General features: G+C 35.6%; 1 protein-coding gene across 1 annotated transcript in view; it reads right to left on the reverse strand.

The window, feature by feature from the left end:
- LOC130243047 (thrombospondin type-1 domain-containing protein 7A) overlaps positions 1-19,088 on the reverse strand; it is a 163,355-nt gene that overhangs the window by 72,918 nt on the left and 71,349 nt on the right. The window contains exons 12-14 of the mRNA XM_056475082.1: positions 3,427-3,542; positions 1,150-1,282; positions 823-926 (exon numbers count right to left, since the gene is read on the reverse strand). Coding sequence (XP_056331057.1) covers positions 823-926; positions 1,150-1,282; positions 3,427-3,542 — 353 coding nt within the window. The remainder of the gene's footprint in view (positions 1-822; positions 927-1,149; positions 1,283-3,426; positions 3,543-19,088) is intronic.

A 19,088-nucleotide genomic window follows, 5' to 3' on the forward strand; every position in this document is an offset into this window, starting at 1 on the left:
CTTTACAAATATTGTCTAAAGTATGAAAAAATACGGTTCATATTCCTCAAAACATAGGGGGTGCCCTTGTATGGTAACCAATGAAAACTGAATGTCATCTGGTGGTGGTGGGTGGTATTGCGGCCATACAAAATTTACTGAAGGCTAATTTTTTTTTTTAAATAAACATTAAATTTGGCCAAACAAACAAATACAAAATACAACTAAACTTTCCATAATCCTTTAGAATTTTATGTCGACTTTACAAATATTGTCAAAAGTATGAAAAAATACGGTTCATATTCCTTAAAACATAGGGCGTGCCCTTGTATGGTCACCAATGGAAACTGAATGTTATCTGGTGATGTGTGGTATTGCGGCCAAACTAAATTTACTGAACGCACATTTTTTGAGATCAACATTAAATTTGTAACATAATTTGTTTAGTGCATTAGCTTAAAACGAGTAAATTTTAGGTTAAACAGGTTTTGTGAAATAAATTTTTTTGTAATATAATAGAATATACATTTATTGTTTTATTATTTTCATAAACAAAAGACACGCAAGTTTTATTTAACTTCTTGAACTTTTCTTTTCAAGTTAGCTACAATCTGACATCTGTCTTTAAAATTAGGCCAAGCTTAAATCTATGCATGTACAGTTAAGGGGTTAAACAACATTGTGCAGATTGTGAAAATAATACCTGCGCCGAGCTGAAACTAGTAAATTATGGTGTGCTTGACGCTGCATTGCACCTACTGTATAGTGTATGATAGGGCTCAAGAGACTACTGACTACTGAAGAGGACTACTGATAATTTGCATTACAGCTGACATACAGTACCTCGAGTCTGGATTCCTGCTCCACAGTTCTCCTGAGCTCCTTTACTGTCTCTGCGGATGCTCCAAGGGACCAGCTGACATTTACGCCATTTGTGCGTTTTCCACCTGCAAGTTTCAAGCGATTTGAGTATATTATCAGCAGATATTGATCAGTTGGCTCACTGTAAATCCTAAATAGCCACCTTAACTTGAGAAACATAGAGAGAGCCACTGCTTTAGAAAATGAACTCATTTGAAGCAGTCTGGTAAAGTCCTAACTTTATTCTTTTCATCAGGTTTATACTGAATGTGAATAAATGTGAAAGAGCACTTGTGGGTAAAGATATACCTGTAACCAGGACAGACAGCTGGAGCTGCGCAGTCTTTCTCTTCATAAAGGGTGTCTGGACACTCCTGACCTCCATTGGCTGGCCTCTGAATGATCACTCGATAGTGAGACTGCTTATTCTGTCCGTTCGCACCTGTCATTTCAAACACTCAGTTCATATCATGCAGAAATACTGGCAGAGGGGTAGAACAATAAATAGATGAATGGATAGAAAGGAGGACAGAAAGAAATATGGATGGAAGGATGGAATGACAGATGGATGGAATGATGGACAGAGGGAGCAACAGCAGTGGCGGTCCTGGGTCGGGGGGGGGGCGAGGCTTTTGGAGTGCGGGCGGGCCGGTGCCCCCGTGTCAACAAGCTTGGCCCCCCTCTGGCCCCCTAAATTTGGACGTGTATTTTTATATCAAAATGCCATGGTGAAGCAAGATCAGCTATTGGTGCCATTGGAACAACAGAGGATGGATGGAGGATAGACAGAATTATGGACGGAAGGATGGATGGAATGACAGACAAATAGAACAACAGATTAGATAAATAGACAGAAAGAGCAATGAATGAAATGGGTGGAACAACTGACAAAACTGACAGAAGACGGTAGTTGGATGATTAAATGGATGGAATGAAAGACAGACAGAATTATGGGTGGAAGGATGGAATAACAGACAGATTAAGCAACAGGGGATCAGATAAACAGACAGAAAGTCAATGAATGGAATGAATGGAACACCTGGAAGAGGAAAAATAGATGGACGGATGGATGAATGTATGGATGGAATGAAAGACAGATAGAATTATGGATGAAATGACAGGCAGATGGAATGACAGACGAATGAAACAACAGGTGATCAGGTAGACAGAAAGAAGAACCGATGAATGGAAACACCTGGAATATGATGGATGGATGAAAGAGACGGAATTATGAATGGAATGATGGACGGAGAAAACAAGTGATCAGATAAACATACAGAAAGAGCAATGAACGGAATGGATGGAACACCTGGAAGATGACAAATGGATGGAGATAGATGGATGGATGAAATGAAAGACAGATGGAATGACTGGCAGATGGAATGATGGATGAATGAAACAACAGATGATCAGAAAGAACAATGAATGGAACACCTGGAGGACGATGGAGGGATGGACAGATAGGTGAATGGAAGACAGACAGAATTATGAATGGAAGGATGGAATGACGGATGGATGGAATGACGGACGGATAGAACAGGTGATCAGATAAACAGACAGAAAGAGCAATGAATGGAATGGATGGAACTCCTGGAAGATGAAAAATAGATGGAGAGATGGATGGAAAGATGGAAAGACAGATGGCATTACAGAAGGAATGACTGTCGGATGGAATGGCAGATGAATGAATCAACAGGTGAGCAGATAAACAGACAGAAAGAGCAATAAATGGAATGGAACACCTGGAAGACGATGGATGGATGGATGGATGGAAGACAGATGAAATTATGAATGGAAGGATGGAATGATGGATGGATAGAACAGGTGATCAGATAAACACAGAAATAGCAATGAACGAAATGGATAGAACACTTGGAAGATGACGAATGGATGGAGAGATGGATGGATGGATGGATGGATGGAATGAAAGAAAGATGGAATTAAAGATGGAATGAATGGCAGATGGAATGACGGATGAATGAAACAACAGATGATCAGATAAACAAATAAAGAGCAATGAATGGAAAGGAACACCTGAAAGATGATGGCTGGATGGAGGGAAGACAGATGGAATTATGGAAGAAATGACTGTCAGATGGAACGGTGGATGAATGAAACAAGAAGTTATCAAATAAGCAGACAGAAAAAGCATTGAATGGAACTCATAGAAGACAACGGATGGATGGATGGATGGATGGATGGATGGAATGACAGACAGGCAGACAGAAACAGAATGATAATATAAAAGATAAAATGATGGATGGAACAACAGACGGACAGAACTGTAGAATAGATACAATGAAAGGACAGATGCCACAACTGATGATCAGATAGACACAAAGACAGAGGGGTAGTGAAATTGATGGATGAATGGATGGAAGGATGGAATGACAAACAGATAGAGTGTTAGAATAATAGGTAGAATGATGGATGGATGAAATGACAGATGAACAAAGACAGAAAGACGGAACAATTAATGGATGGACTAAACAACAGAAAACCACAATGAAAGGTAGACAAACAAACAAACAGACAGATCAATGGAAGGATGATGGACGGTAAACAGATAAGGATGGATGGGTGTACCTGAATCACAGGATGTTGGACAGTCTGTCCATTCACTGTAAGGTGTCACTATACAGTCTCTCTTACAGGGCAGCTGACAGACCTGCACAGACTCTGGTCGAGGGGCTTCAGGACACCTAAAACAGACAGACTGCAATATTACCAGCTCATTGAAAGAAAAGAACATGCAAATCTATGTTATTTGGTCACAGAAAGCAGTAGACCGCTGAACACGCAAACAGTGGTGAGGTTAGGATAGGATAATGTAAAATTACATTTTGATATACATGTTTGAAGAATAGGTTTTGATATAGTTTATATTACAGAAGGAAGTTTATCAAATGCCTTCACATGATCTTACTTATAATGATTTTGCTCTATACTTTAATCTATAATTTTGACCCAAATACAAATGTATTTTTGACAATTGCTAAAAATATACCTGTGCAACAAGAATGGTTTATACGTGAACTTTGCCTGTAATTCATAAGTAAATACAGTAGATAGAACGTTAGATAGATAGATAGATAGATAGATAGAACGTTAGATAAAACGTTAGATAGAACGTTAGATAGAACGTTAGATAGAACGTTAGATAAATTATACTTATAATTCAGATCCAGTAAACACGCCTCTGAATCTAAATAACCTACAGTGCTTTAAAATCATAGAACAGGAAGAGCTAGACAAAATTATAAATAGCTCTAAATCAGCTACGTGTATATTGGACCCAATTCCAACAAAGTTACTGAAAGAATTGCTACCTGTTATAGGAGAACCTCTTCTTAACATTATCAACTCTTCTTTATCTTTAGGCCATGTTCCAAATCCCTACAAGTTAGCTGTTATTAAACCTATTATTAAGAAACCACAACTGGAACCCAGCAACTTAGCTAATTATAGGCCTATTTCAAACCTTCCATTTATATCTAAAATACTAGAAAAAGTTGTTTCTGCTCAATTATGCTCCTTTCTGCAGACCAACAATGTTTTTGAAGTGTTTCAGTCAGGTTTCAGAGCTCATCACAGTACAGAAACTGCATTAGTGAAAATAACCAACGATTTACTCTTAGCTGCTGACCAAGGGTGCATCTCGCTATTAGTTCTACTCGATCTTAGTGCGGCATTTGACACCATTGACCATGGTATCCTTATTAATCGCTTAAAGTCTACAGGTGTCCAGGGACATGCCCTACAATGGTTTAAGTCATACTTATCTGACCGTTACCAGTTTGTAAATATAAATGGACAGCCTTCACAAATCAGCCCAGTAAAATACGGGGTGCCTCAAGGATCAGTTTTAGGCCCTTTACTGTTTACAATATACATGCTACCCCTGGGAGACATTATTAGAAGACATGGGATCAGCTTTCACTGCTATGCAGATGATACTCAATTATATATTTCAACTAAACCTGACGAGACGTCTAAACTGTACAAGCTAACTGAGTGTATTAAAGATGTTAAAGACTGGATGACCAACAATTATCTTCTCTTAAACTCAGACAAAACAGAATTATTACTTATTGGGCCTAAATCCTGTACACAGCAGATCTCACAACTCGACCTACAATTAAAGGGATACAAAGTTAGCGTTAGTTCTACTATAAAAGATCTGGGTGTCATATTAGACAGCAATTTAACTTTTAAAAATCATATTTCCCATGTCACAAAAACTGCTTTCATCTGAGAAATATAGCTAAGTTACGAAGTATGCTATCCATCTCAGATGCAGAAAAGCTAGTCCATGCTTTTATGACTTCTAGGCTGGACTACTGTAATGCTCTGTTTGCTGGCTGCCCAGCATCCTCTATTAACAAACTTCAATTAGTACAAAATGCAGCTGCCAGAGTTCTAACCAGGTCTAGAAAATTTGATCACATCACCCCAATTTTATCCTCCTTACACTGGCTGCCTGTTAAGTTTCGTATTGAATTTAAAATATTGCTTCTTACATATAAAGCTTTAAATAATCTAGCTCCTGCTTATCTAACCAATCTTCTGTCTCGCTACAATCCAACTCGCTCTTTAAGATCTCAAAACTCAGGGCTTCTGGTAGTACCTAGAATAGCAAAGTCGAGTAAAGGAGGTCGAGCCTTCTCATTTATAGCTCCTAAACTCTGGAATAGCCTTCCTGATAACGTCCGAGGCTCAGACACACTCTCCCAATTCAAAACTAGATTAAAGACCTATCTGTTCAGTAAAGCATACACTTCCACACAGGTTATGCATCTTGTTGATATACACTGTGAACATCAGCTACGCTAATTATTTTCTTTATTCTCCATTTCCGCCTGGGGATACTCTTCCCGAGGCCCTCAGACTATGCAGAGTTACTGATTCGATCCAAGACCAACGACGAGATGATCCCAAGGTTTCCATATCCTGGACCTGGCCGAATCCTGAACAACTACTGCGATGGTCATGGAAGAGTGGAGAACATGAGACTGTTTCCTATGACGCTCCAGAGACAGACGAGTCTTCGCTGAGGCCAGCTTCCAGCCTCCGCCACTGAGACTGCAGCTCTGCACAAGACGTTTGGCCAGCGGAGAAATTAAAATGGTCGTGCCCAACTGAACCTGGTTTCTCTCAAGGTTTTTTTTCTTCACTTTCGCCATTTAGTGAAGTTTTTTTTCCCTCTCCGCTGTCGCCACTGGCTTGCATGGTTCAGGATCTATAGAGCTGCGCATCGTTGGATTTGCTCTTCAGTATTTGGACTCTCAGTAGTGATTATTAAACCACACTGAACTGAGCTCAACTGAACTGAACTTAAACACTACAAACTGAACTACACTGTTCCTATTTACTGTGACCTTTTATGTGAAGCTGCTTTGACACAATCTACATTGTATAAGCGCTATACAAACAAAGGTGAATTGAATTGAATAAATAGATAGATAGATAGATAGATAGATAGATAGATAGATAGATAGATAGATAGATAGATAGATAGATAGATAGATAGATAGATAGATAGATAGATAGATAGATAGATGAATATGACAATAAATACAATCGGTAGATATGATACAGTACGATAAGATAGCCAGATAGATAGATTGATAGATATGATACAACACGATAAATACGATAGATATGATACGATACATATGATAGACAGATACGATAGATATGATAAATATGATACGACAACACTTATCGTGATATGATAGATAGATTTGATGTGATGCAATATGATACGTCACCATACAATACGATAGATAGATAGATAGATAGATAGATAGATAGATAGATAGATAGATAGATAGATAGATAGATAGATAGATAGATAGATAGATAGATAGATAGATAGATAGATAGATAGATAGATAGATAGATAGATGCGATTCATAGATATGATACAGATACATAAATACATAGACAGACAGACAGACAGACATGACATAGATAGATAGATATGCTAATGTTCTGGTTAATAGCATACATGTTGCTAACATGTTTTATTAATATGCATATTGCTAGCCTGTAACAGATTAATTGTATGTTTTAACATGTTGAGTATGTTGTCGATGTTTTTACTAGTTACTAGCATGTTTTGTGATGCGCTAGCATTTTCATAATGTGTTTTAACAGCGTTTAATGTTGCTCGCAGATTTCTCAGGTGCTAACACATTACTAGCATGAAATATGTTAAAAATGTACAAAAACAACTGAAAAAATATGGATATTGATTGTTGATAATTCGCTAACGTTTTAACAAATTACTAGCATATTTGTTATCACATATTAGCATTATTTCATCATTATTCGTTTTAGCAAGTCGTTAGCATGTTTTAGTATATTTGCATGTTATGGAATTTGGCTAGCATATTTTGGCGGGTTGCTAACATATTTCTAGATTACTAGATAATTACCAAAAGAATGAAAAATATCAAGGTATCTGGCTATATCTGTATTAGTAATATTGTCCACCCCAACTCTGTACAACGGCTTACATCAGAATCCTTGCTGAGCATGGCAACATCTGTATCACAACAATGCTTCTTTTTTACCAATCATATTTGTCCTGCTCCACAATTGCATTATGTACCAGCCAGACAAAACAGATAAGGCCTCACATTCTGTTACAGTTGTCAGTCACAGCGTAATACTCTTCTTTTATCACTGCTGCAGCTCCTCAATCCAAGATCGTCGGAGGTCAGTTTTAATCTGCTCCTGTTATTTAAGCACTGCTCCAGCTCGGCTGAATTGCCCCGGATAAAGATAAACATCGATGCGACGGTCCAGCAGAGGGACATTCGGTAATCTGATCTTTGATCTAATCCTCCAAGCTCTGTGAAAGGAGTCGCCATGTGCTCCGTGTTTCATGAGAGCTGCAAAGCTGCAACTACATAGTGAAGCAACAGATACGCAAGGCTGATTTATTTGTTTTATGAATACCAGAATAAGTAAATCCCACCAGAGAAGCATATCTGGCTCACATGGAGATTGGGTAACTTCCAGATTGGGCATTAGCAACATTTTAAGACATGCAGTGGCTCATTCTCAATTCAGTGCTCAGGATAAATGAGCACACCCCTAATAGATCTCTCTTTTAAATTAGTATTTTCTATAAGATGTTTACAATAATACATTTGTGCACATACAATAGATTAGTCAGTACCAATGCTAAATTAAGATCACAGCCCAAAAATGTGTACACCCAAATTAATATGTTGGGGGAAAATATTAAACAACTTTTTAGTAAAGCAGGGGAAAAAATAAAAAATAAATTCAAGGAAATGTAAAAAAAATATATAAAAAATAAAGAAAATTTGCAATAACTTGTTTGAATTTAATTCTATCAGCTTTTTATCACTATAGACGTTAGGTGACCAAACTCTTATTTAAATGTATAAAGGTTTAGTACAGCCATTTTGTTTAAATGCACCAAAAATGATTGCCTATATTTACAAAGAAATTGCTAAAAATTATCATTTTCAAAAGGGGGTGTACTCTTATGCCAAGCACTGTACAACTAAATAATAAAAAGGTAGAATAATTGGATTGATGGATAGATATCCAAGAAAATTTTAATCCTGCCAGGGATACAAATCTAGTTTGAGTGTGCAGGGCTCTCCTGGAGATTGAGTAAAATTCGGACCGAACATAAGCAACATTTCGAAAACGAAAAGGGTTCATTTTTAACTTTGTTTTGATGGAATGATGGATGGATGGATATCAGGGGTGTGACGAGACGCCTTCTCCAAGAGATGAGACATGAGATTGGGTTCACGAGAACAAGACGTGACAAGATTTTAAACCTATTTTAAAGAAAATCCTCAATGATGAAATATATGAATTTATTCTATTCAACTGAAAAAATAAAAATTAAAAATTAAAATGCTCACACAAATTTTACTTCTATTTTAATGAATTCCATGCAGTAAAGGACATGCAAACATATAGCAAAATGTTTTGCTAATATGTGAATGGGAAATAATCTTTTTATATATAATTTTAATTATTAGCAAAATATTTGCTAATGTATGAATTATTGAGCCTAAATCCTGTACACAGCAGATCTCACAATACAAAGTTAGCGTTAGCTTTACTATAAAAGATCTGGGTGTTATATTAGACAGCAACTTAACTTTTGAAAATATATCTCCCATGTCACAAAAACTGCCTTCTTTCATCTGAGAAGTACAAAATATGATATCCATCTCAGATGCAGAAAAGCTAGTTCATGCTTTTATGACTTCTAGAATGGATTACTGTAATGCTCTGTTCACTGGCTGCCCAGAATCCTCTATTAACAAACTTCAATTAGTACAAAATGCAGCTGCCAGGGTACCTACAAGGTCTAGAAAATATGATCATATCACCCCAACTTTATCCTCCTTACACTGGCTGCCTGTTAAGTTTCGTATTGATTTTAAAATATTGCTTCTTACCTATAAAGCTTTAAATAATCTAGCTCCTGTTCATCCAACCAACCACCTGTCTTGGTACAATCCAACTCGCTCTTTAAGATCTTAAAACTCAGGGCTTCTGGTAGTACCTAGAATAGCAAAGTCAAGTAAAAGAAGTCGCTCCTAAACTCTGGAATAGCCTTCCTGATATTGAGGCTCAGACACACTCGCAATTCAAAGATGTATTAAAGACCTATCTTTTTAGTAAAGTATACACTCAGTGCATCACATAGCGGTATGATGCATGAATGTGCTCCACACATCTCGTTTCCATACACTATTAGCAGCAGCTACGCTAATTGTTCTCTTTATTTTCTATTTCCACCTGGGGATACTCATCCCGAAGCCCCTAGAGATTATGCAGCGCCACTGATGTGATCCAAGACCTGTGAAGAGATTATCCCAAGGTTTCCATAATCCCGGACCAGGCCGTATCCTGAGCAGCTGCTGTGGTGGTCATGGAGGAGTGGAGAGCATGAGACTGATTCCTGTGATGCTCCAGGGACAGACAAGTCTCGCTGACATCCAGCTTCTCCAGCCTACGGCACCTAGACTGCAGCTCTGCACAAGACGTTTGGCCAGAGGAGAAATGGTCGTGCCCAACTGAGCCTGGTTTCTCTCAAGGTTTTTTAATTCTTCACTTTCGCTAATTGGTGAAGTTTTTTCCTCGCCGCTGTCGCCACTGGCTTGCATGGTTCGGAACTTGTAGAGGTGTGCATCGATGGATTTGCTCTTCAGTGTTTAGACTTTCAGCAGTGAATTTTAAACCACACTGAACTGACCTAAACCGAACTGAACTTCAACTCTGAAAATTGAACGGACACCGCTTTAATCTACTAGAACTTCTATGTGAAGCTGCTTTAACGCAATCTACGTTGTAAAAGCGCTATACAAACAAATTTATTTTTTAATAAAAAAAATAAAGAAAATTTATTTTTTTTTCAACTAAAAAAAAATGTAAGGTATTTTATTACTATTTCAAATAATTGTATGCCGTAAAGGACATGCCAACACAGCAAAATATTTAGCTCTATACTGACTGATTTCACATAAGAAATCAAACTCCCTTCCACAAATTAATGAAATTTCTAGCAGTTAAAGTACACTAACACAACTCTCTCCTATCAGTCCTTACCTCATTGTCACATCCAGTACCTACTGGATGTGACAATGAAGTAAGGACTGATAAGAGATAGTTGATTTAATGTAATTTAATACCACTCGCCGAATGTAATAAAAACGTAAGCATAAACGTGTGTTCGGTGATGATGATGTGATGAGTCTCGCGGAGATGTGTGTCTGTGGTATTTTACTGACACAGTAGATGCAGACAATAGTGTCAAACCAATGAATTTAAAAAGTGTTAAACAGCCGTGTGTGTTTGTCCTACCGCAAAATGTGGCTAAAAGTCCTTCACGATGTTAATAGTTTGATTACGGTCTTTACATTTCTGTACTGCACAGCAATAATGCAACTGAATTAGGAATACTCCACATGCCTTAATTCCATTTGTGTTCACGACTGTTATGGCTTTTAGCATATCTAAAGTGCTATTCTATCGCATGGTTAATGTGTGCGGCTGCAGTTGGACGTGGCAGCCGCTGAACTCTGGTGGGAAAAAAAAAGCGGTTATGTCACACTCACCCGCTCAACTGAGTGACACGCGCAACTCTAAAGCCAGCCTGGGTTGCCAGGTGTGTGCAAAGTACTTGATTTGCAGTTCCAATCCTGCCTCCAATCATCAGTGCTAAATTCACCCTCACGCATCATAACATCAGAACTCACTAGACCACTTTTCACCTCGATGAGAAATCTTGTTGCGATTTAATCTCGCAAGATCTCGTCATACAAGATCTTGTCACATGCCTACTGGATATATAGAAATTGCACGTATCTCTTAGTGGTATTACATTGTTTTCATAATACCAGTACCAGAAAGTGTAAATCCTGCCAGTGATGCACATTTTGTTTGGGTGTGCAGGGCTCTCCTGGAGATTGGGTATATTTCTGACAGAACATTAGCAACATTTCAAAAATAGCAATGGCTCATTTTCAACTATATTTAAGCTAGTACAATGGATGGATCGAAAGAAAGATAGATAGACATGACATGCATCTATTGGTACTGCATTTATTCATAATTCCAGCACCTCATGTGGAAAATCCTGCTACAGAAAATATTCCTGTGTGGGTATGCAAGGCTCTCCTGGAGATTGGGAAGATTTCTGACAGAGCATTAGCAACATTTCAAGACATGCAATAGCTCATTCTCAACTATTTAACAGCTAAAATAGCTATCCGCACCTGCTATAATTGGTTAAGAGTGTAAATGTTTACACCAATTTGTCATATATGAAAATGTAAAATTAAAAATTAAAACGTGTTATTGTTGCAAACAGAAAAGATTGGACTGCAATAGAGCTTGGTAATGTTTTAACAGTAAAATACAATCTACCAAAAGGAAGGACAAATTCATTGTTTGTCTTCCCTCTCAAAGTTGTCTTTATTTTTTAATAATGGGATCACATTTCCTTAAAGGTTTCACTTAAATAGCTCAGAGTTTCCAGTGAAACTGCTATAACACCATTTGCTCACTGTTAATCTAACATCTATTAGGATATTCCTTTAACAAACTTTTTTGACCTGATAAGCACTGCGACCAGATTAAGACAACCATAATTGCTCTTCAAACAAATTAAAGCTCCTTTCTAATGAAATAAATATGAAAATATTCAAAAGTGTAGCCTAAATAGCAACAATGTGTCAACAGTGATATAGTAACATATATAGTTACACTTTCAATAATAAGTTGATGTTATGGGTGTGCAGGGGTCTACTGGAGATTGGGATTGAACAACTGCAACATTTATACATAGAACAAAGGATGGATGGACATGATCATATATATGATAAAATATAATATGCAATAAAAACAGATATGAGTGCACGGCTCACCTGGAGATCAGGTAACTTTCTGTCAGAGGTTTATTAATATTTTTATAGAGGTAACAGCTTATTCTGAACTATATATATGGCTCAAAAAGAATCCCCAAGCTATAATATATCATACAAAAATAAGACTGCTTATCGAAATACAGGAATAAGAATGACCAAACTTCGTATAGGAATAACAGCACAGTCTATGCATTAGAATAATCCTTTTATTTACTTTCCTTGGAGAAGACGTAATAATGACATTTATTTTTAGCTGCGTAAGGCTTAAATAAAAATGGTGTTTTGGAATGAAGATAAGCGTTTGATCAAAGGTCTACGAGAACTGAAAGGCTACAGTGCTTCACGTTTTCTTCAGGAATTTCCGACTAAAAACTGGACAAAAGGTGGATTGGATTACTTGTTGGCGAAAATTGATCGCACTGGATCAGGATGTCCCACCAGAGAAGCAAATCTGGTCGTCGACGCACTGCCAGTACTGCTGAAAATATCACCACTGTTGAACGTACTGCACCAAGATGATGCACCACTCACCCATCACACTGTCCGACAGTAATAACAGGAGTCTGCCAATTAATGACTACAATATGTAAATGTTGCTTTATTTCTGTGTGTTCAAGTTATAAAATAGAAACGTTCTGTCAATATTTGGGTTTATCATTGTTTAACAAGGTCATGTGGTGATATAAATCAGGTGAGGGGGAAAACGTATAGGTATCATAGAAATTTATCTATTTGCCATCTAATTACAAAATATAATTAAAGTTGAAGGTATTTTGATGAAATTCTGACAGAATTTTGCTTGGATTTTTTTGAGACATGGTGTATGTATGTATTCACACAGTTGAAGTCTTTGAATTTTTTTTTTCTTTTTAAATATTTCCCAAATTATGTTTAACAGAGCAAGGAAATTTTCACAATATGTCTGATAATATTTTCTCTTCTGGAGAAAGTCTTATTTGTTTTATTTCAGCTATAATAAAAGCAGTTTTTAATTTTTTGAAAACCATTTTAAGGTCAAAATTTTTAGCCCCTTTAAGCAAATTTTTTTTTCGATAGTCTACAGAGCAAACCATCGTTATACAATAACTTGCCTAATTACCCTAACCTGCCCAGTTAACGTAATTAACCTAGTTAAGCCTTTAAATGTCACTAAGCTGTATATATATATATATATATATATATATATATATATATATATATATATATATATATATATATATATATATATATATATATATGTATATGTATATGTATATGTATATGTATATATATATATATATATATATATATATATATATGTATGTAGGTATATGTATATATGTATGTATGTATGTGTATATATATATATATATATATATATATATATATATATATATATATATATATATATATATATATATATGTATGTAGGTATATGTATATGTATATATGTATGTATGTATGTATGTATGTATGTATGTATGTATGTGTATATATATATATATATATATATATATATATATATATATATATATATATATATATATATATATATATACACATACAGTATATATAAATAAATACATACACACACATACATACATACATACATACATACACACACATCATGTCAACATATATAACTGCATAACATTTTTCACTATCAAAAAAAGATAGATAAATCAGGTCAGTGTAAATGTGTTTGGGTATGCAGGACTCTCCTAGAGATCAGCTAATAAAACATTCCAGTTACTGAAAATTCATTTTAGTTAGCATTTACAGCACTGACTCATTATAGAGCCAAATGAATTGCAATTAAGCGTGTACACAAATACATAATAAAATTGTCACTGATAAAATGTCAAATCTAAATTACACAAAAACAAAAAAAGAGATCTAATTGTAACCAAATATGATGCTGAATAGTGTGCAGAATACAGAATACAGAATTACAGTCTCCTCTATCTCATACTTTTTCCATGATAGTGGAAGGGTACAAACTCTTGACAATTTTGCTTCAATATATAGGCAAGATAAGTATCCTAAAAAGCCTCAAAAAACAACTAGCCTTTCCAAACTGTCAGAGTGAGAGATAAAAGAATGGCAACAGCAGTTGTCAGTAACTGTGAAGTGCATCAAAGGTTCAGGCTCTGAGCTTTAACATGTCTGTCTGCATGATTGTGAAGTTTTTTTCTCAGCCTGATGCTGTGACTGACACAAAGCTGCTCTGGGCAGCAAAACTAGCATCAAATCTGCCTGCTCCAGACCTGGGCCAAAACATGACATCTGAGCGCATTTATGATCTACTCCAAGCACGACTAAACAAGATATTCCAAATGAAATGCAGGTCTGAGCGAGGACGTGAATTTTTATTTTGTTTTGGATCACATCAAATGCCTATAAAGCTATGTAAAATCTACAAAGTTTTGTGGGGGTGACAACTGCATGTAAATAAGATCAATATTCACCGTTTAAGCTTTTGTCATACAAATTTCTGATCTCACCGAGCATGATAATGCGTGCTATTGCAAAGAATAGACATGTTTGTTATCAGAATGTAGAAAATTCACTTCTGAATTTATTATATACAGATGAAGTCAGAATTATTAGCACCCATATATATGTTTTTGACCAATTTCCATTTAAGGAGAAGATTTTTTTCAACACATTTCTAAACATAATAGTTTTCATAACTAATTTCTAATATGTCCTGGTTCCATAATAGAGCAAATTTTCTATTGAGCCCACTGTTAAAATGGCCAACTTTACAGCAGAAAAAAAGGTGTTTACAGCCTGGTACAAAGAACAATTTTGGTTCATATAACTATTATTACCCTTCATGACAACTGTGAGGGGGCTAATTTTTTTTTATAACTCATCCATTTCCTTCATATAAGGTTATATTAAGTCTGCATAATTAAGGGCGTGGCCATTTGAGTGACAGGTAGGTCTCGCTGGTCGCAGTCTCGTCACCTCAGCTGATTCCAGCTGATAAGCCGCTGAACTCGGCATATACATCAGATTTTTGTGTTGATTTTTTGTGGCTTTACACAGTTAATTGCCTTTTAGAATTATTTCCTACAATTATCAGGTGATATGGCATGCTGTGTGCTCCTAATTGTGCTCACAAACCATTCACGTGGCCTCCATTTTCCAGGTGAGTGAAATGATATACTTATACCATCCCTATAAATGTATTTGATGTATGTATATGAATGTATACTTTACTGATATAGTATACAACCAAGCACATGTGGTCAGAACACAAACGAGTCGCAGGTAATGAAATATGAAGCGTTTCTCCAAAAGAAAAGCCCATGTAAGCAAAATTCTAGTAGGCATCTGTAGTTCCGGTCACACTCCGCCTCTTTGCCCTTGTTTGGTATCCCATGGTCGATGTGATGACGTGCGAACAAAATGGCGACGATTGGCCACACCTACTTGTAGCTTCTTTTGCGTTCTTCAGAAACCTATGGGTGATGTCATGGATACTACATCCATATCTTTTACAGTCTGTGATTTTATAAATAAATAAATAATAAAATAAATAAATAAAAGTTTTATAACAAAAACAAACAAACAAAAAAAAAGCTTTCCATGTCGTTCTACTTGTCATGCAATTATTTATTTGCTAAAATTACTAGCAATTGTGAAAATTTAAAAGTCAATTTGTGAAAATAATAAAAACTTAATGTCTTTTTAATAAGTAAAACTGTACAAAACAGTGACTACAGAGTTTATGAAAATTATTATTTTTTTATGAGAACCAAAAAATGTTCTACTTCGTACTATTAAAGAGCGAATGGAAAATGCCATTCATTATATTAGCTAATCCCCAATTTGTCAATGCCAAAATCCCTCTGCCGCTCTTTCCACAAAGGACTGTCAGGACGACAATGTCTAAGTGGATCAATGATGTATTTTTAGGGGCTTTTGTTTGTGCTAAGCCTCAAGAGAACCCTCATCTAGTGCTGATTCAATTGCATTAAAGAATCAAACCCTCTTAATTACTGCTATTATCATCAATGGCAAATTAGACAGTCTGAAAATGACTGTGCTAATTAGCCTGTTTGTGACTCTGTGTTTATTGAGCTTTCAGCAGCTCGTCTGCCTGCAGTAGAGTGATAGGGTTTGTGAGCAGACATCTGTATACAGCAAATACAGTCTGACACTCAAAAACAACACTCATACTGAAACATCACACAGATGGAGACGTCATAAAGTCTGTCCTTCAAGAAATGAACTGATAATTATCATTGTATTTCCCAAGTTGCTCGATTACATTTAGAATTGCACATGCTTTGTATTACATGTTTCTAGAATGTTGTATGCAAATTGCTTAAATTACTTAAATCAATATGTGCTAATTTGCATACTTTTATAGAAAAAAAATTGATTCAAATGTTGAGTCAAATGGAATTGAGAACCTCTTTTTTTGTCTCTCCATACTTCAGAAGTTAGAGCGAACAGACAGGAAACTAATTTTGTACAATTATTTGTAGAATAATATGTATGCTTTCAGACAAATTATGTATGAACAAATCTCTCTGTAATATCCTTCGGAATGCAGATATTAATAAAACTGTGAAGATTAGTATATAGTATTTAATAATTAGTATATTAGTATATAATATAAGTTTTGTTTAGTATGTATGTATATATATATATATATATATATATATATATATATATATATATATATATACACACACACACACACACACACACACACACACACACACACATATACATATATATATATATATATATATATACATATATATATATATATATACATATATATATATATATACATATATATATATATATATATATATATACATATATATATATATATATATATATATATATATATATATATATATATACATATACACACACATATACACACAAAGTTGAAGTCAGAATTATTAGCCCCCCCCCCCCCCCCCCCCAACCCTCCCGCTACTTATTTCTAATAACTGATTTATTTTATCTTTGCCATGATGACAGTAAATAATATTTGACTAGACATTTTTCAACATACTAGTATTCAGCTTAAAGTGACATTTAAAGGCTGAACTAGGCAGGTTAGGATAATTAGGCAAGTTATTGTATGGTATGTTGTATGGTACGATGGTATGTTCTGTAGACTTTCGAAACAAATATAGTTTAAAGGGGCTAATCATTTTGACCGTAAAATGGATTTTTAAAATATAAAAAAAAATGCTCAAACTTATTTTCTAGCCAAAATAAAATAAGTCTTTCTCCAGAAGAAAAAATATTATCATAATTAGCTAAAATACTACATATTAGCCTTATGTAGAAAAGCTACATTCATTTGAAAAATTTACTAATTAATTCATATTAAATTAAAAACACAGAGAATGATAAAATTATATCTAAAACAGTTTTTTGGGTCATGTCGTTCGTGTAATATTCAGTTACTGATTTCACACTCAAAAAGATCAACCAAAGAAAACTAGAGCTTATTCGCATACAGACTTTCTCAGAGAAAGAACAAAGACGATGACAGCGCCCAAAACCACCTACTACTCGGTAGGTACTGCATTTGAATTTAAACGTACTACTCGGCCATAAAAAAAAGTACATTCTATACAGTATGAATGTGAGCAGTATAAAGGGAACTTGTACTACTTCCGCCATTTTGTCATGGGTTGCATCACAAATTGCATACTTGTGCATTATTCTATGTCATTTTGTAGTATGAATAGTATAAGTAGTACGTTCACACTGAAAACTCTAAAAATAATTAGTGCACTTTAACCAGTTAAACTCCATTGTTATTTTGGGATTTCTGTCTGGATTTTGCCTACCCAAATATAAAGCTTCCCAAATCCACATGCAGAGGAGTAAACGCAAAAATTTGGTATCATTTTAAAGAAAACCCTTTGAATTTTCATAAAACACTATTGAAAGTGTTTAAATAACTGTATATGTTGTGTGTGTTATAATAAACACCTAAAAAAAGAGGCGCTTTTTGTATTTTTTTTATAAACTCAAATTTGAAAGTGTACCTTTTAGGTTCTGTGTGGTCTAGCTTGCTGTAATTAATTTTGGTGGTTCCTGCACATGTCTGTAATCATAGGAACAAAGAAAAATGTCTCTACCATAATCTATGCAAAAGTTATCGGTACCGGGTCCGTGGAGTTTAACTGGTTTTTAATTACCTGGATGATGCACTTATTCAACCGCTAAAAATAAGTGTGGAACGTTGGACACTTCATGCACTCAATGGCGACAGCATTGCTCACATAGCGGAAGGGGCGGAGCCCTCAGCACATGTTGGATAACTATTTATTTTGAATGGTGAAAGCCAATTTCTCTTACGAGAGTGATTATAGCGCCTCCCGATGGTGAATGAGGTTATACTCATGGCAGGTATTATTTGATAGTTTGGTCATATATTCACTAATTTGGCAATCGTCAAACATAATCAGGGAAATGGTGTAAATTTACGATTAGTAAAAAAACATTAGTGCTCTATTTGAGGCGACACTACATGCATGTACTGTGCTGTTGAGTGTGTAAGTGCATAAGTACAGAGTGCATGAGTGAATAGTGTGCCATTTGGGATGCAGCTATGATCACGCGACCTACCCGCGTCAGTTGTGTCGCTTCACTCCCGTTCATGAATTTGTGCATGGGATGCGCACTTCAGAATCTCACCAAAAGTAGTAGGTCATCTGGGAACTTCTTGCATACTGTTTTTCGAACTATGAATTCGGACATACTAATCAACTTGCATACTGATTTTAGTGTACTATAGAGTATGGAAGTATGCGATTTCGGACGTAGCCGACATATGTGTCA

This window comes from Danio aesculapii, chromosome 16 (genome assembly GCF_903798145.1).
Source record: "Danio aesculapii chromosome 16, fDanAes4.1, whole genome shotgun sequence".
Lineage (NCBI taxonomy): Eukaryota > Metazoa > Chordata > Actinopteri > Cypriniformes > Danionidae > Danio > Danio aesculapii.